At 39.2% G+C, this 25,540-nt stretch overlaps 1 protein-coding gene across 1 annotated transcript; it reads left to right on the top strand.

The window, feature by feature from the left end:
• The first annotated feature begins 5,122 nt into the window (after positions 1-5,122).
• LOC104267686 (interleukin-1 receptor type 1-like) lies at positions 5,123-23,730 on the top strand. The gene is made up of 10 exons (XM_009873496.1): positions 5,123-5,213; positions 6,882-7,113; positions 9,647-9,836; positions 10,861-11,035; positions 12,213-12,278; positions 16,208-16,328; positions 18,963-19,108; positions 20,490-20,633; positions 21,685-21,849; positions 23,354-23,730. The coding sequence occupies exons 1-10, from the start codon at positions 5,123-5,125 to the stop codon at positions 23,728-23,730; spliced, it is 1,707 nt and encodes a 568-aa protein (XP_009871798.1).
• The last annotated feature ends 1,810 nt before the right edge of the window (positions 23,731-25,540 follow it).

Genomic DNA, 25,540 nt, shown 5'->3' with positions numbered 1-25,540 from the left:
CAGGTGGTTTCAAAAAACACCCCAAGCCCTCAAACCCCTGGGTTTCTATTAAATCTCAGGCTCGTTTTGAGGCCGTTTGCGTTGCGTGTTTGCGTGCGGCTGCTGGCTCTGCAGACCCCGTGGCACCAACCAACTTCCTTGGAAGTAGATTTTTTTTATTTATTTTGCGTTTTTCTCGCTTCCTCGTTGTGCATCGCGCTGTACAAACATGGGTAGGGTTAAAAACGAAGGCTTATAGGAGTGCTGGACACTGCCACTTTTTTTTTTTCTTTCTGTAGTACTAATAACGGGAAGCAGGATAAAGCTTGGCATAAGTCATCTTGGCTGGGTAAAACGCTAGAGAAAGTATTTATTGCATAACTGTGACCAAACAGGGGCTCTTTTTTAACTCATTCGCATGATGATAAGAGCAAGGCTTTGGGGCAAAGGGAGGCCTGCCGAAATAGCAGCAGCACACCCAGCCAGGAGCTGGTCCCGGAGCTGAGCTGGAGCTCGGCAGCTGCCCTTGAGACCATGGCTCAGTGGAATGAGCAGTCTGTGAAAAGCTACTGACCTGAATCAAGGTTTCCAGCAGCAGCTCCTAAGCTCGGAGATTTTTCATCAGGGCAACATGCTGGATGTGGTATGGTTTTCCTCTTTGTAAACTCTGCAGCCACACACTTGTTTGGCTTGGACCGTTTGGGTGTGCTCGAATTCTCAAAAAGTGGCAAAGTAATTGATTTGGACTTAAATAAGAAATGTTCCACACTAAAGTCCACATTCTTTTATATTGACAGGTATCAGCAGTTGAGATGACATAAAAGTTTCTTCAAAGCCCTGACTTCGGAATGAGCTCCTTCCACTTGATGCTGAAAGGAGGTACTGTTTTAAATTGATTTGAATACTGATAAGATTGCTCCTTTCAAGGTGGTTTGGTTGCTCTCATCACCTCCAGTTTGAGGTTAGGTGGATAGGTAGCTCTTCACTCTATTGGAAACAACAAGTTATGTTGCACTGCAAATACCTTTTTTTTTTTCCCCCCTCCTCCTGTGCTTTGGTGGAAGGTGAGGCAGTACCCGTAACTTAACAAACACTTTGTTCAGATTCTGATTTAAAGCAGTTAATACTTAGTCAAAAAGTTGAATGGGATTTAGCTTATAAAGATTTAACTATTGCAGGCTTCTTTGTGAATATTCTTCTTTGATTTCTGTGATTTCATTTTGATGTAGCTTTGACAGAATGTCTTGGCTAATGGGTTTTCCTTAAAGATATGACTTTTCTGTAGTCTTGCAGTTTGCAGGATTGTTTGGAAAGGAGGCATTTAGGGACTAAAGTTTCTGGTTATCACTTCAGCATCAGAATACCACAGATCCACTTCTAGAGGGTGATTATGCATCATTTTTATGTGACTCAGTGCTCACGCATGCCCCAGTAAAATGATCAGCTGCGTTTTGTTTATATATTGAGCATGTTAGACAGGAAATTGGGACTTCAGGGAAGTGGTAAACTGGAAACAATCTGTTAGAAATTTTATCTTGCTTGACTGTTGTGGTTTAACCCTGATACGCATCTTAACAGCTTACACCAGTTGATGGGAATAAGCACAACAAGGAATAAGGCGTGACCTGTATGAGTCGTTGTGATGGGTTGAATTTTATCTTGGTTGTACTTTGGAGTGAGTGGCCATAAAACGAGTTTGGTTCTCTTGTCCCCACTCCCCCATTTCAATTAAACAGTATTAAAGTTTTATTTAAAAGTTAATGCAGTTCTTTCATATAGGCCTGCCTCAAATTTGGGGCATTTTACACCTCTGTGACGTGGTTTGCAGAGATGATGAGCTGCCTTTGAACCACAATTTCCGTGTTCTTCTGAATGGCTCAAAGGTGAAGGTTCTGTTGGTTGCCCTTGCTGTAATGAGTCCCCAACAGAGAGTGCTCAGTATTGAAAGCCGCTTAAATTAACAGTGACATGCTGATACTCAGTTGAGGTGCTTCAGTGCTTTCTGTGCTACTGTCTTGAGCGTTTTTTCCGTTGTGTTGACTTTGCAAGGATCTACCATGTCCATGCATTTATAAATTATTTACAAGTAAAGTCTTTTAAAAAATTTGAGACAGAAAATTTGAAAACCAAAGGGTTTGCACAGCTTCCTGGAGGTCAAGTTTGCTAATTCTGCTGCACGCAGACTTAGTGACCCAATATGTCTTTAAACATGTCTTGTGGCATTTAAAGTTGGCAGTGTGCCCAAGGCAAGTAAAACGGCAAGTTCTGTGAAGACAGATTTCCTGCAAAGGACAACATGTCATTATGTTACATTAGGTCCACATGTTTTCTGTTTTTCTTTCCAATATGGTAATTTAGAAATTTAAAGGAGCAGTAGTAAATTATATTTTAACTCTATGGGAAGATACATATTAGGAAAGCAACTTGGAAATCAAATGTTTTCTCTTTTAGTAGCTCAAAACACAAACATGACTTACTGGTGGTGCAGGGTTTTGTTTATTGTGATTTCCCCCTCCCCCTCCCCGGCTTATTTCTTAAAAGACTTTAAGCCCAGCAAGCACTGAGCTGAAACGGTTTTTCCAAACTAAGTGTGGCAGTGGTATCAGTTAAATTGCCATTCTCTCTGCATAAGTGAATTTTTTGAGCTTCTGAGGTTTTATCATAGAGACATTTTGTATTGCTGAGACTCATACAGAAGGAACTACAAAGGTAAAGTTGTTAAGTATGTGAACACACGTCCGCTTTTTAAACAAAGCCTGCTGTTTCATGTTTGTGAATTTTGGGTAGTGCTTCTCTGCTTAAGAAAAAGTGTAAAAACCTTGTGTCATCCCTTGAAGCCATGCTCACCAGAAAAGAAATGCTCCATACACTGTGAGGTATTGCAACTACAAAAGCTAGAGGCTTCTTTCCTTCTTTCTGTAGTTTTTAAGCTTTACCATTGCAATATTTGAAAGGTGTGTGTATGAATTTTGAAAGAATAGCACTTTTAAAACGTTGAGCTTTAGCATGCAATATTAGAAAGACATCTACTCTTGATACTAGAGGACATTAATGGCTGCAAAATCTTAACCTGTTAGACTGCTTATTTATTGTATCTTGCCCTAAATTTAAGTATTCTTTGTTTCCTTTTAGTAGTTGAATCTGTTTTACAAAGTGACTACTTCTGTCTGGTTTTGTTACTTGACACCTGTGTTTTGGACAGAAACTTCGTGTTCCAAAGATCTTTACTAGAATTCTTGATCAGTCTTTACTGCACGTTGTGTTGATGCTCTTTTGTTTTAAGTCATCTCTTTTAGTGTAGGCAGAGGGATTTTCTTGCTTTTACATTTAGGATGTCTGTAGCAAATTTGGTTTTGTATATGTATGCTGCTGTCCAAAGGATTCTCTAAGCCATTCAGGTTAAGAAAAGAGAAAGCTCTGGGGTGACCTAATAGCGGCCTTTCAATACATGAAGGGCACTGCAGGAAAGCTGGAGAAGGGCTTTTTACAAGGGCCTGTAGTGACAGGACAAGGGGCAATGGCCTGAAAGAGGGTAGATTTAGATTAGGTATAAGCAAGAAATTCTTCACTATCAGGGTGGTAAAGCACTGGAACAAGTGGCCCATCCCTGGCAGTGTTCAAGGCCAGGTTGGATGGGGCTTGGAGCAACCTGGTCTGGTGGGAGAGAGGTGTCCCTACCCATGGCAGGGGGTTAGAACTAGATGATCTTCAAGGTCCCTTCCAAATCAAGCCATTCTAGGATTCTATTATGTGCTTTGCAAAATCCTTTTTTCCCCTTCTCCACTCCCCTCTCCACTTTTTACAGGTAAACTGAAAGTCCAAGAATGATTGTCAGCTCACTAACAAGTTATGGAAAAAACACATACAAGGCAACTAAATAAAGACTACGGCATAAGTGCTCTGTCAGATAAACTGTCCTAAAGAAGTACATACTTGGAGGTTGTTGTATTAAAGTATTATCTGCTCTCGGTGTCCCTCCCTACTACTCCAAAACTTCTGCATATGAAATGCTTCAAAATAAACGAGCTGCTGTGGCTTATTTGTCACTAAAGTGAACTACATTGGATATAAAAGTAAGTCGAGGCCATGTGTGTTTTTCCGGGAATACTATCTCTTCTTCCAACCAGTTCTAGCTGGGTAGAATGTAAATATTGACTAGGGTCTGTGCAATGAGGATGTTGCAGTGGACTGCTACATGAGGTTGCTTTAGAGTGAGAGGTGGCAGAATGTGAAATAGCTTGGAACTGAGAAGAGGCAAGACAGATAAATGCAGACCTTAACCTACAAGGACTTGTCAGAAGGGGAAGGGGTTAAGTGTTTGCCAGCTGGCTGACAGTAGAAGGCTTAGGAAGGGCTCTTAGGACAGCTTGACAAGAAAAAGCAATGTGAGAGGGGAGCAGGGCTTGGTTAAGATTTGGAGGTTTTGTGGAAGCTGTTTGTGGGCTGTGAGGGTGGCAAGGAGTCTGTTCAGTCGTGTCTTTGCTGGAGAAAGCTGCAAAGAAGACCTGAGGTGTGAAGCGAAACTGCAGTTCTTGAAGACTTTGTTATGTATCTGACCACAGCAATTCATATGAGCTGTGGTTTCCACACCCGTTTGACTTTAGATGCCAATTTAAGTGCCAGATCTCACTGGAGTTACAGTGTGCTTGTCCTCCTGGAAAGAACTACAAATCCTTCTGCTCTTAAAAGCAGTGCTGCCTCTACTGTACAAGGACAGTTCAGAAAACGAACCCTCATGATTCTCTGTGATTGTGCTTCTCGTAAACATGTAGAAAGAGGACTAACTGAATCGAACTTGGTTTCTAAATTATACAATATAGCTTAAATCAGTGTATGCTAGCATAACTTGTCTGTGCTGGAGGGTTGGGCTTTTTTTGGGTTAATTATGCTGGTAAAAGGAAATTACACTTTATGCAAGAGTTATTCCAGTAGAAATTTGGAAAAAATCCAGTAGAAAGCTGAAAACTGAGCAGCTTTCTGTGGAGGCAAACAGTTGCTGTAGTTGAAATCTTCAAAGGCTGGGGCTACATTACCAAACCCTTTTTTTCCCTCCCCAAGATGAGTAATGCTTCTCCTGATTTTTTTTTTAAGGAGCAATGCAGAGTGCAGAGGACAGTGCAGCTTGAACACTCTTGCCATGCTAATGGGAAAAAGTTCTTCTTTGCAGCAGAAGATGACATCTACATTTTTCCTCATTGGTCGTGTCATTCTACTGATACCTCTGTTCAGTGCTGGTAAGTTAAATGCATTGTTGAAATTACTATTTTAAAAAGAAAACCCGCAAGAGAGGATTTGTATATGTTTAGTAGAAAAGAGTTACTGAGAGCAAATAGTGGATTTGGGATTTGGTTTTGCTTCAGCATATTGAAGATACATCAAATACCTTCTCTTGGATTGAAGTTGCATTGGGGATGAAATGAACAAATTGGCATAAGTATTTTTATATCTAGCCATATACATTTAGGGTCCTGAGGTTTTGATTAGCCTCTCTCCAATTCCTGTGAAGAAAGAGATTGTCTTCCTTTACTTACGAGAAACATGCCGTAGGGCTTAGTTTCTGTTACAATTAATTAGTAATATTTTTAATGGTAGATGTAATTTTTCAGTAGACCTTAGGACTGCAGAAAGTAATGATGCTTGTCTTGCTGTGCTTGGCGTGAGCAGTCTAATATTAATGTCTCTGAATTATTTTAAGCTCCCTAAGAACCTACCTGGAAATCTTTAAAGTAGGCGATAGGAAGGTGGTGGGACTGGAAAGATTACTGAATACTTTTTTTTTTATTTTGAAATTAAATAAATTAGCTTGGTATTTATACAGTCATTCAGCAAGATTTGTAAAATTGGTTCAGTCCAGATGTCTTGCAATTAAGTATTGCAGATGTATGCAAAAGTTTGGAAGCTTTCAAAATCTGTTTTATAGCCATATGGCTTGGTCTGTTTGTGCTATAGTGGTATTCTACAAGTAGTTTTCACTTGCAGATTTGGATTATTGATGACTTCTTGTACTGTCTGTCCTTCTTTCTCTGGTACTTTCTTTGCTGATATTAAAAAAAACCCCTGCTTGTAAGGATATGTGATTGTGTCCTATCAACTCGTTACAGAGTTGTAATTATAAAAACTCTGTTTATGTTCACCTTTTAAGTGATATTTAGAATACTGTTCATAATTTAAAGGACATGCTGGATAATTAGATGACAGAAATTGCAAATGTATTAAGGAAATAGTACAGTATAGTCAGGACTTCTTAATGCAAATACTGTGTCTCTCCAAATTTCTTTTGTATTATGACATGTCGGTTCACAAACGTCTTTGTGTTGAGATCTTGATCTCATTCTGTACTGTCTTGTGCTTCAGGTCAGAAACCACCTTTGTTGTGTTTGGTATTTTTTTTATTTTCATTTTATTTTTCCTGATTTGCTTTTGGCCTCACAGTCATAATGGCCAGAGTACTGTGAGGCACTCTGCATTGGTATTGTTTGCACCTTTTCATAAATACTATCTACGTTAAGAATCTGATAATTCTGCAGAAGTGCAAACATGCTCATATACCAGGGATGTGACAGGTGAGTCGTGAAGCTTGTGTTGTCTGGTGAATCCCAGGTATCTTCTTATACCTTGGTTTGTTCTGTGGCTCTTGGGCTTACACGTGCTTGTTGCTGACTACTTTAATAGAGGGAAGTTGTGACATAAGCTTTGCAGAATAGATGGTTTAGATCCTCAACCAGAAGGTGCTAAGCAAACAAAAAATGGAAGCCTGGCAATGTTTTAGTGGTAAATTGTGACAGAAGGTTTATTTTCCGATTCTGTGTAAGTTGTAATGGATATCAGTACTCTTAAAACATCAATGCTTTTAATCTGTGTACTTTTATAATTTTTTTCTTTTTTCTTTTTTTTTTTAATAGAGGAATGTGTTATTTGTGATTTCTTTGTGCTTGTTGGAGAGCCTACAGCTATTAGTTGCCCAATAATGACATCGCCAGTGCTTCACTCTGATTACAATCTGACCTGGTATAAAAATGATAGTGCTACACCAATAACCACAGAGAGACATGCCAGGATCCATCAGCGAGAGGACTTGCTTTGGTTTATTCCTGCAACACTGGAAGATTCTGGACTTTATGAATGTCATATAAGGTAAGAAAGAGGAGGGAAAAAATGGGTTGCTAATGCTTACAAGTGTGGTAATGTATTTGTGTAACTTAAAGTGTATAGATATTTTCATTTTTTAGGCAGAGAGCTTAGATCACTTAAAAGCATTGTTCTGACCATCCTTTTTGGGTTTTTCTGCTGCCTTTTTTTTTCTTTTCTTCCACCCAGGTAGCATTGCAAAGTGGTTCATACAGAAGACTCTATCTTAAAGCACAATATTGTTAATAATGATTTGTGTGGATTATTGGTTTTGGTTTGTTTGTTTGTTTTGGATTAAGTGTCAGGTCACATGGAAAAGGCATAACTGCTTCAGCTTTTTCTGTGATCCAATTGCTGTTTGATGCTAACAGATCAGAGGAACATTTTGGTTTCTTCATTGGATATGGTTGAATGGAAGAAGGATCTAAGAGAAGTGAACTCCATGTGATACACAGTATCACCCCATACGGGCTTTATGGAAAGCTTAGGAGCTTTTTGGGCAATCCTTTTAGAATTTTGCGAACTAAATGGCAGAAAAAAACATTCTTATGTTTTAAAATAAAACATTATCAAATGTTACTGGTTGAGAATAATGATGCATGTGAAGAGTGAAGTAATGTGCTAGGCAGCTTTAAAGACAGTGAAAGTAATGCTTCCTCAGTGCTTCTCAAAAGATCTGAGTGGACAAAGAGGAGGAAAGGAATGGACTCTTTTCACCTTTTTGGTACTTCAAAGCTCTTGCCATATTTACAGCTGATATTAGCACACTGGAATTCACCACTTCAGGTAGTCAAAATCTTATTTTTGATGGCTGAAGTTCACTTTATGCTGAACAGAAAATTAATTTTGGGAAGGTACTCAGAAATTATTCTGTTCCATGGTCTTGCCATAGCACACTGAGAACAGCCAATGTAGACTTTTCAGATGACCCAGAATTTGGTTTAGTAGTGTGTAGTTTTGTGTACTGGTGTGCATAAAGTACACCAGTTATGCTGAAGGGGTTTGAGTTGTGACTGTAGAACAGGGATCAGCAAAAGCTTCCAGTGTAGGGACAGGTTGCACGCCTTTGCACCTTCCAGCTCTAGAATCAATAATGAAATTAAAATTGGAAGTCAGAAGAAATGCAATCCTGTCAAAGCTCTCCAGTTAAATAATTTTAATTCAGTCTTTTCTTCTAAGTTTCTGATGACTATAGTCATGAGGTGTGTGTTCCTGTGGGCACTTCACATCCCTGGCTTGCATAATGTCAGCAGTACAAAAAACTTGCTAAAGCTCAGTTATGTTAACTGTAGGTTACATTTTGTGCATTAATCACTTAAACCTTAATTACAGAGCTTGTCAAGGTGCAGTATATAGAAATCGAAGTCAAGACAGTGAACTGCACATTTTGACACTTCTGATAACCATGCTTATTTCAGCGTTGAGAAATGAAGAGTTGAGCAATGAATTAATAAAGATTATGCCTTTATTACTAGCATAGACTTCTGGTTTCTAGTGCCATCTCTGCAGAGCTACTGTACCACAGGTTCTTGTGAGCTTTTGGTGTGAAGTGGTTTCACATGGATATTGCATCTTGATGTATATAGAATCATTGAGTCATAGAATGTGTTGGGTTGGAAGGGACCTTTAAAGGTCATCTAGTCCTGCCCCCTGCAGTGAGCAGGGACAGCTTTAACTAGATCAAGCCTAACCTTGAATGCCTCCAGGGATGGGGCCTCCACCACCTCTCTGGGCAACTCGTTCCAGTGTTTCACCACCCTCATAGTGAAGAACTTCTTCCTAATGTCTAATCTAAATCTACCCTGCTCTAGTTTAAAACCATTGTCTCTCATCCACTACATGCCTTTGTAGCCAGCCTCTCCCCAGCTTTCCTGTAGCCCCCTTCAGGTACTGGAAGGCCACTGTAAGGTCTCCCCAGAGCCTTCTCTTCTCCAGGCTGAACAGCCCTGCCTCTCAGCCTGTCCTCATAGGGGAGGTGCTCCAGCCCTTTGATCATTTTTGTGGCCCTCCTCTGGACCTGTTCCAACAGATCCATGTCCTTGTTGTGTTGTTATTCAAAAGCTCTGTCTCCCTTCTGCTAAAAGTTACAGCCTGTTTTTCTTGGTATGTCCCTCCCAGGAACACTGAGATGAACCTGTCTTCTCCTCATTTGGCACCCAGGGTGTTCCAGTGCAGATATGTTTTGGGTAACCCTGCGCTACTGTACCTTGGCAAACGTAGCACTGAAAATGGCAAGGCTGGGTTGGCACTGTGAGCTCTGTAGAGCATCGGCCCTGAGAAGCCCTGGCATCCCCTCTGGTGCTTCCAGTGCAGACCCCACTTCTGCTTACAATACAAAATTAGAGCTTATTCCCATCTCTCGATCTGGAACAGGGGGTGAGGAGCTAAAGGTGGGATTTCAGAGTGAGGGGGGCTGTAGCGGGGGTGCTAAAGGCAAGCCTAGTGGAGATGTTGAAGTCCCTCTCCCCTCACTCCCTATGTTCTGGAAACAAGGGACCTTATTGTTAATGAGCTGTCATGTCTGCTGTTCTAATTACAGGAGCCTTAACCACTCGAACAAAAAATCTATAAATTTAACAGTTTTTAAGAACGATAACGGTTCGTGTTTTAATGGAAGAATGAAGTTTGAACAAAAAGTGATGAGCACACATACTGGAAAGATTATATGCCCTGATCTAGAACATTTTAAAAATGAGGACAATAATCAGCCTGAAGTACACTGGTATAAGGTATTGTGCATGTGTATTTCAGATATAAGAAATATGAAATATTCCATTTGAAATGTGTTATGAAGTAACTGCAAAAACCAGCTTTTGGAAGGGAAGGTTTATTTTCTCTACAGTTTGAGTAACGTGTCTATCTCACTGTGATGTTGAGGAAGTGTAAGCTTAGGTATGGGAGGCATATTTTTTAAAAAAACAGTTTACTGATTTTGGATTGCAAATTTTTTCAGAGTGAAAAATATGTCTTTTAGTTTGTTGACTTGTGAAAATCTAGTTTATCCTTTGATTATTTTATGTAGAGAATAAGTTTAAAAACTTGTATGCTGCCTTAAATAGAAGGCTTTGCATAATTTTTTCAGTTTTGTAGAATATTAGGCTTATCCTGTCTGTTGATCATGGTGTGGTATTCTGTTTGACTATGAAAGCTTAGAAGCGTGTATTTTATCTGTGTTAAGGCAAAATTCTGAAGTAGTTTGAATTCTGAATCTGGTATTTAAGTAGCTACATGGGCTTGTACATGTAAAATAATCTTGGTGCTGCACCTGTGCATCTTTTGAGATGAAGTGATTCCACGCTGCTAATAGTTCAGGGCAGACAGGAAATTTTTCACTGTATTTGCATTGCCACAAAAACTGTGATAACAGCCAGCAACACGAGACGTTCTACAGGAGCTGTCATTCATCTACGTGAAGGAGGAATGCAGACATATATTCTTATAAACCGCTACAAGCGTAATCACTTTTATTGCAGTTAGATAAATGTCAAGTTATTAAATGAAGGCAGTGAACTAAACCACAGCATTTGAAAACTTAAAGGATTGACTGCAGTGACTTTTTTTAAAGTGCAAATGTAGCAAGATGTCGTCAGGCTTCATGTTAGACCATAGCAATGTTTAGATAAGAAGCCACAGCGTGGCTGTCAAAAAAAATCAGTATATGGCAAGTATTTTAATAATCAGGAGAGTTCAGTAACTTATTTAATTATCAGATTATTAATTCCCTTAAATCATGGGTACTTTTGATGTGTTTAGGAGTGTAAGCCTGGATTTCTTGAAGACAAGCGACTTGTTTTGGCAGAGGGTGCAAAGGCTGTCTTGATTTACAATGCAAGTGTGCAAGACAGAGGAAACTACACATGCCATATGGTATACACTTATATGGGAAAACAATATAATGTTTCACGAACCATGAGTCTAGAGGTTAAAGGTGAGTGTGTTGAGGTTATTCTCTTTTCTTTTTGGCACTTCTGTAAATATTTGTATATGGGCGTGTTACTTCTTCAGCTCCAAAATCAGAGTTGCATATCTTCGTTATTTTTTTCCTGAATGTAAAATTAAAATACAATAATTCATGTTGCGGCTCTTGAGCATTGCTTCTGAGGAAGAGTTGTCATGGGGATATGAGAAATGTGGGGTTAGGAATGAGAATTAGAAGGAAGCAGTGGATACTGGGGTTTGGGGTGTGTTTTTGCTAAAACAAATAATGCACTATTAAATAGATTAAAAAAAAAAAGAAAAAAGGAGGTTTTCACAGCAAAACACCTGCTTTTGGCCCTGTTGGTGAACTTGCTTACAAAGTTCACTAGAATCTCACTTGATGGGAAAGGACATGTGACAAGCTGTATAAATAATACCATAAAGTTAACTGTTTCTTTGGAAAGGATTGGCTTACTGTTGGCACTTGGTTGTGCTGTTCTGCGCACACGGCTCAGAACTGCCTGTCTTGCGCTCCCAGTACTGTCATTTATTGCTGTGGTCGTCGTGATTTGCATCTTTGTAGGCAACATTGCAGATGACCCGACCAGTACCATGAGAGTAGTCCTGTCAGAAAAGTTGACTGGAGGTAGAGTGCCAGTTGTTCTAGGTGAAACCAAAATGCTGACTTTAGATAGGTCATACAAGAGCAGCGGATTGTTAGGAGTGAGTCTGTGCGTCGTGCAGAGTGATAACAATTCCAGCCCAGCTTAAGTGTGTTCTTGTTTATTCTTTTACTTAAATAGATATTCATCTGATCTAGAAAGTTGTTGATACAGTCCCTCTTTGTCTTTCGTATCCATCTCTCTGGCAAATTAATCCCATATTTTGGCTTTTTTTTTTTTGGTTTGTGGTTTTGTATTGCTTTGATATCAACTGTCAGCAGATTTGAGATTTTTAAAAAAAAGTACTTTTAAGGTAAGCTAAAGCCTTTTCTTCTAAGCTAAGATAGAATAATTTGGATAAAGAATCCTATGAGATATTTTCTGCTGTAAATTTGAAACTGGTAGCAAGTATGGCACTACAATAGTACCAAGCAATAAAACAGAACCATTGTAAAACTCTCCATTGAAGTAAGTTGTGGGACTCTTCTTGCCGGAAGATTTTATTCTTTTTTTCGTTTCTGTTAGAACGACCACTGCAGATCAAACCAGAGTTTATTTATCCGAAGAACAATACAATTGAAGTAGAACTTGGTAAGTAGTGACTATTTAAGAAGTCATTAACATTCACTAAAAGAAAATAGCTCCTGGTCTTTCTGAAATAATATGCAAACAGTTCCACTGACTTCAGCAAGACTGGGGGATAGGCACATGGATTGAGGATATCTGCAGACAGCTGACAGAACATGATTCCCAAATGTAATTTGCGGAGGGAATAACTGTGTGCCTAAGATTGGAGTCTCTCGCCCAGCAGTGTTGGATGGGATGCATTTTTTTTTTAAAATTATTGCCATCTGTTGTACCACCTTTCAGCATCTATGTCTTGACATATCCTCAGTATCTGCAGAAATATGGTCACATATATGTAACATGTTAGGATAGTTACCAGCTGACCAGTTCAGTGGTTTTTCCTCTTCCAGTATGCTTCCTGTCTCTCTTCCCTCTCCACAACCTGAATTTTATCCCTCATTCTAGGTTATTAAAGGGTTTCAGATACTAATCTTCTGTGAAACAGTGAGCTGCCAGTTGATGGGTATGCCAGGTATTGATTATCTTGGAAATTTCTTAAATAAGAGATTCTGGATATAAGGAATAACATCTTCCCAGTGAGGACAGACGGGCAGTGCAGAGGCTGTCCAGAGAAGTTGTGCAGTTTCTGTCCTTGGAGGTTTTGGAACTTGACGGGATAAAGCTCTGAGCAGCCTGGTCTGACCTCAAAGCTGGGTCTGCTTTGAGCAGGAAATCAGGTGACAGATAAGTCAAAGTCCCTTCAGTTATTCTGTGATTCTCTGGGCCAAGTAGATGGTATGCAAGTCTTTTCCTAAGCAAAACTATACATGTTTAGATTGCATCATAGATTTAGCAGAGTTTAGTTCTATGCATATGCGCCAGAAGAATGAATTTTGGAGCTGCTTGAACTGTTGGGTTTTTTGTGTTTTTTTTTGTTTTTTTTTTTTTTTGTACCAGTGGAAATTGTTTCAAACAAAAGATTTTATTAAAAAGGGCATTAACTGATTTTGGAGAAGTGTGATTGGCTATTTACTAGAATTTCCTAGTATAGGATCTATGCTAATCCTTTGAGGAAGGTTTATTACCAATTAGATCATTAGAAAAGCTCTGAGAAGAGGTTGCGTTGGGACTCTGCTATCGTACGGGAGCTGAGGCCAGAGCATTGTGGATCACTTCTATGCACATCACACTGATGATAGTCCCACATAACACAGCTTCTTTTTCTTATAGCGAGCTTGTAAATACTATGGATATCAGGTGTTCTCTTCTCATGTTGAGGCTTTGTGCTTCTTTTCACATCATGTGAAACATTTCGTCTGGCCCAAATTCTAACTCTGAATGTGTCTTATTAAACTGAAGTGAACAACACTGAAACTCCAGTGGGTTTTATGATTTTTGTTTGTTTGTTTGGGGTTTTTTTTTTGTTACAGGTTTTTGGGGGATTTTTTCTTTTTTTTCCCTTTTCTTTTTGACTTTAATAGCTTGTGAAATATATATCATTCTAAAGTTGCCAGATTCTGATGAGGATCAGTAGATATTGACCAGAATAATGAATGAGATTTAAAAGAAATTATGTTCCTTGAAAGTCCAGAAAGCTTTGTTTTAAACAGTGTGAATATTCAGGATTCAAGTCAAACAATATTATGTTGCAGATCTAGAGTCCTGCAATCTTTAGATAGTTATTTAATTCTGTTGGAAATATTCTGAAATGGCTCAGCAGCCTCTTCTTTTCTGGTAATTACATCTTCTCCGGCTTCATTCCAATTACATACCTCAGAAAGTTTATTTATGCTCTTCCACTAATATGGAAACTTGTTCACCAGATCTTAGGTTGAAATAGGGAGACTTTCCACAGTCGTTTTCTTACTTCACATAACCCTAATCTTTATGTGTGAAAACTTTCTTTTCCTTTGCATTTGTAACTGTGGAAGAAATGCAGTAATATTGCAGTGGGGCTTCACTGTAGTCCGTTTCCCGCCCATGAAATTACCATGTAAATCTCATCCTAAGTTCTGACTGGTAATTAGTTATGACTTCCCAGTGAACACAGATGAAATTCTTACCAGTGCAACCCTCTGTTCAGAAGGAGTCTGACCTGCATAGGCCCTTAAAAGGCTCTTTAATTTACTGAAAACATCCTTCAGGATTTTCTTAATCTTCAGCGGTACTTGCTGAGAAAATGGAGAGTTGAGCAATTATTAGTCCAGTGGTGTCCTGTGACTTTCATCCTGTATTAAGATGTGTTATGGGACAGCTTGCTTAGACTCCTTATTTTAGAATAGCATTTTGGTCCATACTTGTTATGGCTTGGACACTGCATTAATTAAAAGTTGCTGATGTATTATTGGATGCCTTAGACCAGCTGAGATGAATAAACTGTGATTGCCTTACAGACATCAGGAAAGCAGTCTCATGTGAGACTAAAAGGAGACACAAAGCCTCCACCCACAGCATAGATTTATTTTGGCTACTGAAACAACTGGAAACAATTCCCTACTACAGGGGAAACCTTCAAAGGAAGCTGGTGAAGTTGATTTGTTTTTTCTTAGTTGTTTTCTTTTTTCTTTTTAAAGAAGGCACTGCTGTTCAAAAGTAATACTCTCTGTCTGGCACTTTTAATGTGACACTGAAAAAAAAAAAGTCTTTGCTTCTATTAAATGCGTAGCTGTAGGGCAGAACCTATAAACACCTGTATACTTTTTGAATGAGAAATGGCAGGAGACAGTTGTATAGAAACTTAACAATACATTCATGAATGTATGAAAATGGAGGGTGTTGTGTTTCCTTGAACACCTGAGGTGTTTTCTTCCTTTCAAAGAGCTTTGCAGTGCACTAAACCACATCTTTAGGAAAATTCCTTATGGTGGTGAGGGAAGAGGAGTAGGGAGCATCTGTGATTTCTTTGTGTATTCTTGTTCAAGTAGCTGCGTTGCACATGAGCTAAAGGTTTATTCCATAGATTAGAGACTATCCCTTGGTAGAAGCATCTAGATCTTATGTGGTTCTAGGAAGCAAAACTGGGATCTTTACATGGATGAACTGAGAGCCCACCTTACCCTTTCAAATCATAATTTCCATGGGTAAAATACAGGATAGGACTCCAAGAAAGCTCCTTATCTCCTGTAAATGGAGGTATCTGAGGTGCATTTGGCACTAAATATATTCTGCTACTTGGCTTGCTTTCTTAATACTGAGGCATTCTGTAAAATCTGAAATCTTGATGGCAAAGGAGCTGAGTGATAGGTGAGCTTGCTCTGGGAGCAGGGTGTGAGAGTACTGAGAAACCATCCCAGGGGACAGTGCTGGCCAGAAGACTGATACGGAGTAACGGTGTGTGTGGTCACTTAAGAATGAGATTCAACTCCATGGCATAGTTGTCTACACATGAGTATTTGCATATGAGCTAGGGCTCTTAATTCATGTTGGCATCGAGGGAGGCTCGATTCAGTTGCCTATACATAGATGTTGAGTGCTGTTTTGGGTGGTCCGTCTGCTCTAACAATGCAGGTGTCTTGAAGTCTGGAGTCCTATCTGCCAGCTCCATACAAATTCCTCGGGTGCTGGAGGGTATCTCAGGTGTCACCATACGGTGCGCGTGCAGCTGATTTGAGCCCTTGGAGATCCTTCTGTGGAATCTGCAGAACTATTCAGTTGGTAAGGGCCAGGGGTCTGCTTCAATGTGATGGACTTCAACAGAGCTGAACTCTGATACTGGCTTAGCCATCTAGTTTACATGTAGATGTGAACATTTAGACACCTACATTTAGGGTGGAATTTATACCCAGATTGTAGACACCCAAGTGTGGATTATAAATGGATGAGTTTTAGTGACTCTGCTTTTCATAAGGTAAGTGGGTTTTTTGATCTCTTTCCTTTTCCTGGCTGATCCCCAATCACTTGATCCTGCTTCTATTACAAGACCTTCAATTGCCATATTTAAATGTTTTTTATAGGCTCTCATGTAGTTATGGAATGTAATATATCAAGTGGCATAAATGGCTTGATTCTGTTCTGGCAAGTTAATGATGAGGATGTTGATAGCTTTGATAGCACCTACAGGGAACAGTTTTATGAGTAAGTATCCATATCTGTTGAATTGTAACTGCATTTGTAGGTGAAGTAATCTGTAGAAATTTGCATTGAATTCTTCATAAAGTTGACTACTAGTCAAATGTCAGTAGTCCTTGAAAGACTGTCCATATTAAGTACATTGTATTCTTATTGCTTGGATTTTTTTTTTTAAAAAATATTATAAATACTGATGTATCTAATACAAATGTAATGAAGCAAGCATACATAATTTTTTTTATAATGCTGTTGTGAAACATCCAGTTTTGTGAGGCTTATTTATGCATTTGTTCTTGTGTAATCCTTTTTGCAAATAGGTTAAAGCCTGCAATTTCTAAGATGGGAGGGATAGATTGTTCACACTCATGCAGAAGCCACTTCTCCCCCAAGTGCCATCATCAGTGCAAAATATGGCTAGAGAGTTAGGGTGCAGGCTGCTTCTAAAGTTATCTTTTTTGGTTGTCTGTATCTGGCCTCCAGAAGAAATCTCAGTTCTACTTTGTCCCCAAATTCTTTTAGGGGCAATTATTACTTTTATTATTGATCTCTATACTTGGTTGGTTGCCAGTAAATATTAGGGCCCAAGCTTATGGTCTCTAAGGTACAACTACATCCATTATTCTCTAGGCCATGAAATTTCTCAGGTTCACCAGTTAAGACACATGTGCACCTCTGTGTAGCTATGTTCAAAGTTATAGTAACTGCAGGCTTCTTTTGAAACCAACTTGATGCTGCTATTAAACAAATCTTCCTGAGAAGCATTTAATATATTTAACTCAAAGCAATTCTCTGATAAGATTTTTGGCTTGGTTGGAAGTCAACTCCCATTTCTAATCACTGCCATGCCTGTTAATTTTCCCGTGCCAGTGATGGAGATGTGCAAAATACATCCTATGCAAGTTCTAATTAGGATTAATAGTTCAAAGCAAGTTATCCAGTATCAGATAAATGAATCTAATTCAATAATAATGTTTTATTAAAAAATAATAGTAGCAATTTATCAGCAATTAAATTTGTGGAGTATTTCTAGTAAAAAACCACACTGTAGGCATGGCCAACATTATGGACTTGAGGCTTACACCTGGGAGGTAACTTTTTCTTTTGCTGAGAGTAGGGTTAAAATTGACTTGAACAAATCTGAACATGTTCCAAAACAATGAGGTTTGTGTAGGCATCTCATGACAGAAGTTGCTGGCAGTTTTTTATGTAACAGAAACTGGTTCTTCAGGATGTTCTGCAAAATGAATTTTCCTCCTTGAGTATGTAAGGTGATGTCACTTTGGGTAGGATGCCAGCCTTCAACTACCTTCCTACTGCAGCCCTTCCCACCTTGTACTTGTAAATCTACCTTAGAGCAGGGTAGCATATTGTGTCTCCAAGCTTCTGATATCTACTACTATGGCAGTAGATACCAGAAATAAAGGCAGTATCACCGTGTTCATTGTCATTTGACACCAGGGTCACCCAGCTTGAGTGAATTTTGTTCATCATTTCTCAAGCTGGGAGGCACCATTGGGCATGGACAATATCATCTCGAGGAGTCTGTTAGTATGCTTTGAAAGGTCCTTTCTTCATCAGTGTGATGAAAGATTATTTTTCTCCTGACACTTTTATTATCTTTCCTTCACAGTATCATTTAGGTTGAAAGGGACCTCCTGAGATTGTCTAGTCTAACCCTCCCCTGCTCAAGCAGGGTCAGACAGAGCAGGTTGCTCAGGGCTGTGTCCAGTTGGGTTTTGAATATCTCCACGGGTGGAAACTTCACAACTTCTCTGGGCAACCTGTTCCAGTGCTTGACCACCCTGAGAGTATAAAAGTGTTCAGATGGAATTTCAGACGGGAAAGTGTTTCAATCTGTGCTCGTTGCCTCTTGTCATGTCAGGAGGCTCTACTGAAAGGAGCCTGGCTCCCTCTTCCCCCCTCCCTCTTGTCAGATATTTACACACATTGGTAAGATGCACACCCTGCCCCTGAGCCTTCTCTTCTCCAGGCTGAACAGTCCCTGCTCTCTCATGTGACAGATGTTTCACTCCCTTCATCATTTTTACAGCCCTGTGCTGGACTTGCTCCAGTAAACCCATATATCTCTCATACTGGGGAGCCCATAATTGGCCCTGCTACTCCAGGTGTGACCTCACTGGTGCCGAGTAGAGGGAAAGGATTATTTCCTTCAACCTGCTAGCAGTGCTTTACTTAATGCAGTCTGGGATGCTTGGGAACTGGTTATTTCTCCTCAGGTGTAGGATTTGCATTTTGCTTTGAATGTCATGAGGTTCCTGTCAGCCTATTTCTTCAGCCTGTCAAGATTCCTCTGGATGGCAGCCTGAATCTTTGGTGTATCAGCCATCCCTTTGAGTTTTCTATCATCTGCAAAACTGCTAATGGTGCACTCTGTTTCACCCAGCAAAAAAACCCCACAACAACCCAATGTATGTCAAAAACACCAAGTCACCTCTGGTCATGAAGCTGTTTGCAACAGGGGTTATATTTACTATGCTTCCGTGGCTTCTTGGGTTTATAAAGGTTAGGAAAAAAAAAAGAGTGTTCATGCATTTGTGGATAGATGAATCTGTCCCATATTAAACACTGGTATTTCAGTTTCTCTCCAGGTGTTTCATTTTTGCCCTTTTTTAATGACAGAGAGGAGATGCCTCATGGACTTGCTGTATCTGGAACGAAATTTACCATTTCAAAAGTGAAAGCAAAAGATTACGCTCATAAATTTTTCTGTCACTTCATATATGGTTCTCAACAATTTACAGCCTACATCAAATTGGAACGCCCAGGTAAGGGATCTTATCTTGATAAAGTGGTGACAATGATGCTTACTTCTCAGTTTGACAGCACCCTACTTGGAGCTAAAACTGTGTCGTAGACGGTTGTGCAAAATGGGGAATGCAGCTCAATACCTTTCTTTCTGATTTTTTTGTTGCGTTCATAGCAAAAATAAAGAAAGTAGCACCTTTAATTTGCTTTGTCTTAGAATCACAGAATCATTAAGGTTAGAAAAGACCTCTAAGATTATCTAGTCAAACCATAAACGTAGCACCACTAGGACCACTAAACTATGTCCTTAAGCGCCATGTCTACACTTTTTTGAAAGTGGTGGCGACTCCACAAATTCTGTGGACAGCCTGTTCCAATGCCTTACTACTCTTTCAGCAGAGAAATTTTTCCTAGTATTCAACCTAAACCTCCACTGGTGCAACTTGAGACCATTTCCTCTTGTCCCATCGCTAGTAACTTGAGAGAAGAGACCAACACCCACCTCACTACAGCCTCCTTTCAGGTAGTTGTCTTCTCTCACTCAGTATTTTTGGAAACATCAACGAAAGACTCAGACTGATTTGAAGCAAGTATGAGTCCTCAGTGGAATACTTTGTTTTATTTTACACGCTTCACTTGCACATTGTAAATGCATAATTGACTGTGAGTGGTTCTGATCTCTAGCTTGTTACATAATGTAAGTTCTTAAAGATTGCCAGTGGGATTTAACCTCACAAATCATTTAATATCCATGCACTAAACACCCTCCACAAACTGCGTTATTTTTAAGAACAGCTAATTAGTAGGTTCACTGACAGATCTTCCAAGAGGCTAAAGACAATGGAAAGCTGGTTGGTCTGGGGAGACCAGCGTGGTCAGGACATCACCTCCCCACCTCAGACTTTCTTGTCTTCTCACTGATAAAATTTTGCACAAGAATTCTCTCTCTGCTACTGTACTGGGATATAGGTTAATATTTTTGTTTCAGCTGAAGAGTAGCTTCATTTGTCATATTGCTAAGGTAGCTTTTTGCTGAAAGATAAGAGTAGGCACATCAAATAACAGTATTTGCAGAAAGCATACCGGAAGAATCATAGAATCATAGAATGGCCTAAGCTGGAAGGGACCTTAGAGATCATTTTAATCCAGCCTCCGTGTCACCAGGGACGCCACCTCTCGACTAGATCAGGCAACACATGGAGACCAAGCGGGAATCAAACCCGCAACCTTAGCGTTGTTAGTGCTACACTCTACTGACTGAGCTAAGTCCTACTCATTCATTCCATGTTTTAAAAAAAGATAAATTAATGACTACACAGTTTTGAACATCTCTTCTGACTTTTTCTGGTTCTAGTGTATAACTGTGTTTTGTTTCTTTTCTCTCATTCCACCCTACTACAGCTCAGAACATTCAGGGTTACTTGATTGGAGGAGCAGTTTCTTTGGTATTCTTAATATTTTTTGCTCTATGTATCTACAAGATCTTCAAAATTGATATTGTGCTTTGGTATCGAGACTCCTGCCACCCCTTCCTGGGTAAAAAAGGTATGTTTCTGTTAAAGCGCTGTGTGTTGTAATGAGCATTCACCTTCCCTTGCGAAGCAGTGAGTTATCCCTTGGTATTTTTGAAAAGGTACCATGTTTTTAGAATGCTTAGAATTAGTTAAGATAACAAAAGCATCTACAGTGGAAAAACCAGCAACTTCTCAGGAATTCAGTACTATCATTCATTTCCCTGAAGACCCACTTCAGTGGCTTGCATGCTGTTTTGACAGCAGTTGTTCAGATTTCTTTTAATTGCCCTTCTTGCAGAAGGCAGTAATACAGTGGAATTGTTGGATGTTTTTTGTTTTCCATAGACGAAGCAGGACAAATTTCACTTTCTCTTGTTTTGTATTTGAAGGCACTTCTGATTATTTTACTTTCTGTAAATTCCTGGCATTCAGAAAAATGTTGATGAGGTGCTGTCTATGAGAGTATGCTGAAGTATGGGTCATTTCCAAACATCTGAGAGGAGGTACCTGGCTAGAGAAACAGGAAATATCTTCTAGAGGTATTGACATTCTGTTAAATTTCTTTGAAGTCTTTTAAATTTGGTCTTTGTGAAAAGTTAGTTCCAGAATATCTAACACAATTCAGACCTTGAAATTTGCCAAATAATTCATTTTTGTCTTCGTGTCTAAGTGGTTGCTGTGTTTTGAAACTCCAGGTTACAAAAATGACCTACGAATTCTATGGCAGCTGGAATTTTAAGTATGCAATTGCACTACTGGAACTGCTATTTTCCAGCTAATTGAGCAGTAACATTTTTTTAGTTAGAGTTCAGAAAAGAATATGCAAACCTACTTAATTTTGCAGGTCTTTTTTGCCTATTCAGATACAGCATACTGAATTCTAGAAGGCCTGATTCTACAAATATTTCAAGCGTAGTATAACTGTACATAATTAGATAATAGCAGTATTAGGACCTAAAACAATGATTCAAGTGGGAAAAAAAAGCAGTTTAAAATTCATGGGTTTTTGTTTGCTTGCTTGCTTGCTTGCTTTTGTGCCTTTAAAATCCATTTTTGTACTACTCCTATTGCTCACTCTTTAGTTTCAGATGGGAAGATCTATGATGCTTACGTTTTGTATCCGAAGAACAGAGAAAGCTGCTTGTATTCATCAGATATTTTTGCTCTGAAGATATTGCCAGAGGTCTTAGAAAGACAGTGTGGATATAACCTCTTCATATTTGGGAGGGATGATTTGCCGGGAGAAGGTAAGCTATCTGAAGACAAATTACACTCAAGATTTCTCACTGGCCACTGCAAAAACACCTCAGAAGCAGACAATCAAGCATGTTATTCTGAATATCTCCCACCATCAAATGAGCTATGATTTTCTTATTCTCTCATGGGGTATGAAAAATACAGCACTGGGTGCTTCCATGAGGCCTGTTTATCTTAGCCTTTCCCTTGTCATTATTTAGCTCTTCCAGTTTCTTTTTATAGTGTCTAGCTAGCTTAGACATGTGGAAATGGAAGGATGCTAGGGGGAACAGGAGTTTAAATTGTGGTTGTGAATGATGGCTAATGGCAGGAGATGTGGAAAAGTAGGTCTTGTGAGGGGTGTGAGAAGAGGCCATTACTTTGAGGTGCTGTTTGACAGGATAACCTCTCTGCTGTTTCATTTTGATTTGTTTTGAGAATTGCTGTCAAACCAGTGGGATGCAATAAAGGACACTTGGAGATTGCAGGTGGAAAAAACCTAAACCAAGCAACACTAAGTTATCAGGAACCATAAATTTTATCAAATACTACTTGTCCCTAGGGAAAGTTCTTAAAAAAAATTGCCTTCCTTTCAAGGCTTTAAAATCCTTGTGAAGTTTTCTTCTGTGTGCATATCCACATCAAATTTAAATTTCTAGCATTTGGCACTGAAAATTGCCGTCTATCGCACTGACTGCTTATGTGAAGTGAAATGATAAAAGTCGTCTTCTGAATCCTTCCAGGTCTTACGACTTAAAAAGATAATACTGAGACTCAATAAATTTGTAGAGTAGGTCCTAAATACAAATCTTTGATTAAAAATTAGTAAATTAGGTGTGAACAAATCTACATGAGGTGGTTCATGGATCATCTTTTTACATATGAAGGCTTTTGGTAGTGGTCTGAGAAGGAAGGGTTTGCTGAGAAGTAAAAGCTAAAGTGCTGCTGTATTTTTCCAACTTGAAAACATGCAATAGTCTGTTCTCAGGGTTAATCCATATTGGTTTTGTGTGGCATTTACTACATTTTTCTGTTTTAGAATAAATTGTCTGCAGTGCCACTGAAGGGAGGATTTTTTGCTTTCTCTTCCATGTCAGAAAAACCAGTTACATGAACAAAAAATATTGTGAAAACAAGCTGTTTAGGGAAAAAGGTCATAGTTTTATCTAGGCCTGTGGTTTTGGAACTTTTTTTTTTTTTGCAGTTGTACCTATGATCATAATGCAATGGCATTAGCAAAATAAGTAGTAGATACTCAGTTGCTCTTTTCTGTTTATGAAAAACGAGAGTATAGCTATGCAGTCTGATGCAAGCAGGTTGGGTTGTGTTGGCCAAATCTCTACTTGGCTAACCCAGTGTAACTGCTTGCATGCTCTTATCTTGTTCCTATTAGTGAGGTAAAATGTGTTGGCTCAAGTATCAAACAGTGAATGAACCAGCTGCAACATGTTGGTAAAAAAATAAAATAAAATAGAAACATACAGCTTTAATTTTGCACAACCTTTTTCTCTACAGCCATGATCACCGTTGCCAATGAAAAAATCCGTCAAAGTAGAAGAGTGATAATTGTTTTAGTACCAGAACCTTCCTGTTACAGCATCCTAGAAGATGTGTCTGAAAAGCAGCTTGCCATGTATAATGCTCTTATCCAAGATGGCATTAAAGTAATTCTCATTGAACTTGAAAAAATAAAAGATTATGCAACCATGCCAGAATCCATCAAATATGTGAAGCAAAAGCATGGGGCTATCCGATGGACAGGGGACTTCTTGGAAAGGTCTCACTCAGCAAGTACCAGATTCTGGAAGAAAGTGCGCTACCATATGCCATCCAGAAAAAATGGATCTTCATCAGGATTGCATTTGTTACCAAGAGACTTTAGTTCTCCCTAAATAACAGCAGAAGAATGACACTTAATGACTAATTTAGTTCATGTAGTCAGTCATGGCTTGATTGAACGTCACATGTATCTGTTTTGTGCAAATAATCGTGTCCAAATTCTCTGGATTGAAGGTACTACAACTTCATCTTCAGATGGGAATCATTTTTTTGTTTTTTTTTCTGGCCAGATCAAAAGAACCCCTTGAAATGTCTTCAGTCGCACAGTGATGATGACATGGAAACCATGAAGGAAGTATGAGACCTTTTCCAAGATTTGCACTGTGATTTGGTGGAATTATTTTGATATCAAAAATGGAAGAGGGGGCAAAAGCTACCAAAAAAACCCAGAAAAAGTTTGGTTTTTTTTTGCAATTCAAGGTTGAATATGAAGGGAACTGTATTAATTATAATTGTGGTCTTATGTAACAGGCATGGTTGATGCCAGTAAATATTTTTGTTTCATTTTTTAAAAAATGAGATTACACAAAACTTTTCTTTGCTACAAGTTTGTTATTTGCCTTGTTCAGTTTGCTGAAAGATAAATCCCTCTGTTACTGCAGCAGTGTGTTATCATCCAGGAGAAAAGGTAAGAGACAATCCTGGCCCCCACAAATTGCCATTGAACCTGAGAAAGCATAAATACTCTTCCCTAATCTTTTTTACATATTAAAGAACTGTACCATTTTTAGTCACTTGTCCCATGCAGACATCATAAAAATATCATCATGCTGTATTGAGTCAAAAAATTAATTTGCAGAGGTTTTCTTTTTTTTTTTTTTTTAGTCGAGTTAAGTGGCTTAATACATGTGTTTTTATTTTACCCAACTAGGTAATAACACAGACTCTCTCATGGGGAGTACAAGGTGGTTGGCTTAATCCACCTGACCTTAAGGACTAGATCAAGAGATTTAAGAACCCCCACTTCTCATGGGTTGCTGTTACTGAAGGGAGAGGAAGTCTTCCATCCTGTCCCCAGGCAGGGTGCAGACTCTACCATTTGTCAGGTCGGAAGGCAAAAGCTGTCTGAACAGACTAACGTGGCAGAAATTGTTGTTTTCCTTGGGATAGTTGTCTCTCAGATCAGTGAGTTTATCTAGTTCCCAGAGGATTCAGAGTACAGTAGGAGAAGAAGAGGGGTGGTGGGACCATGCTTTTTGGCTCCAGACGTGTTTAGAAAATAGAACTAAATGACATTGTTGCCCAATACTCCTTGAAGTGAGAGAGCAAGATGCCTCGTGTTACACCTCGCAGCTGCTTGCTTTTCTCTTTTCACTCTGCCCTGATGATGTAAGGAATCTCAGGTAACTGTGTGCTGAATTTGGCTGAGGCTGGATGAATTGAAGTTGGAGTCGCAGCTTCCAAACAGCTGTTTGGGAAAGGAACTTGATAAAACACTGCTGTGCATGTTGAATTCTGTTGTTGTTTTTTTTTTTAAACAATGTTATGTTTGACTTGTGTGTAGGCAGCAGTGTGGTTTGTAATGATGATTTTTTATTTTTTTTGGGGGGGGAGAACAGACAAAACTGATTTCATGTGTATGGAAGCTTCGGGATTCAGCTGTTATTGCCTTCAACTGCTGCTTGCAGCTCTCTGTATCTGCGTGTGTCCTATCAGCTTCTCTCTTGCAGCACCTTTTTTTCTCTCTTCTGGTTCAAACTCCAGGCTATCTTTTCCCACCAATGTAGCTCCCAAATCTTGGTATTTTGTCAAACTCTGTCACTTTCCATGCTGTCCTTGAAGGCTGTTGCTAATACAGTATTAGGTGGGAATTTTCCCTCTCAGTAGATCCTTTGGTACCTCCACTTGTCCATCTGAAAAAAC

Source organism: Apaloderma vittatum, unplaced genomic scaffold (genome assembly GCF_000703405.1).
Source record: "Apaloderma vittatum isolate BGI_N311 unplaced genomic scaffold, ASM70340v1 scaffold19867, whole genome shotgun sequence".
NCBI classification, from domain to species: Eukaryota; Metazoa; Chordata; class Aves; order Trogoniformes; family Trogonidae; genus Apaloderma; species Apaloderma vittatum.
The sequence above is the reverse complement of the archived record's forward strand: the minus strand, read 5'-3'. Positions and strand labels throughout refer to the sequence as shown.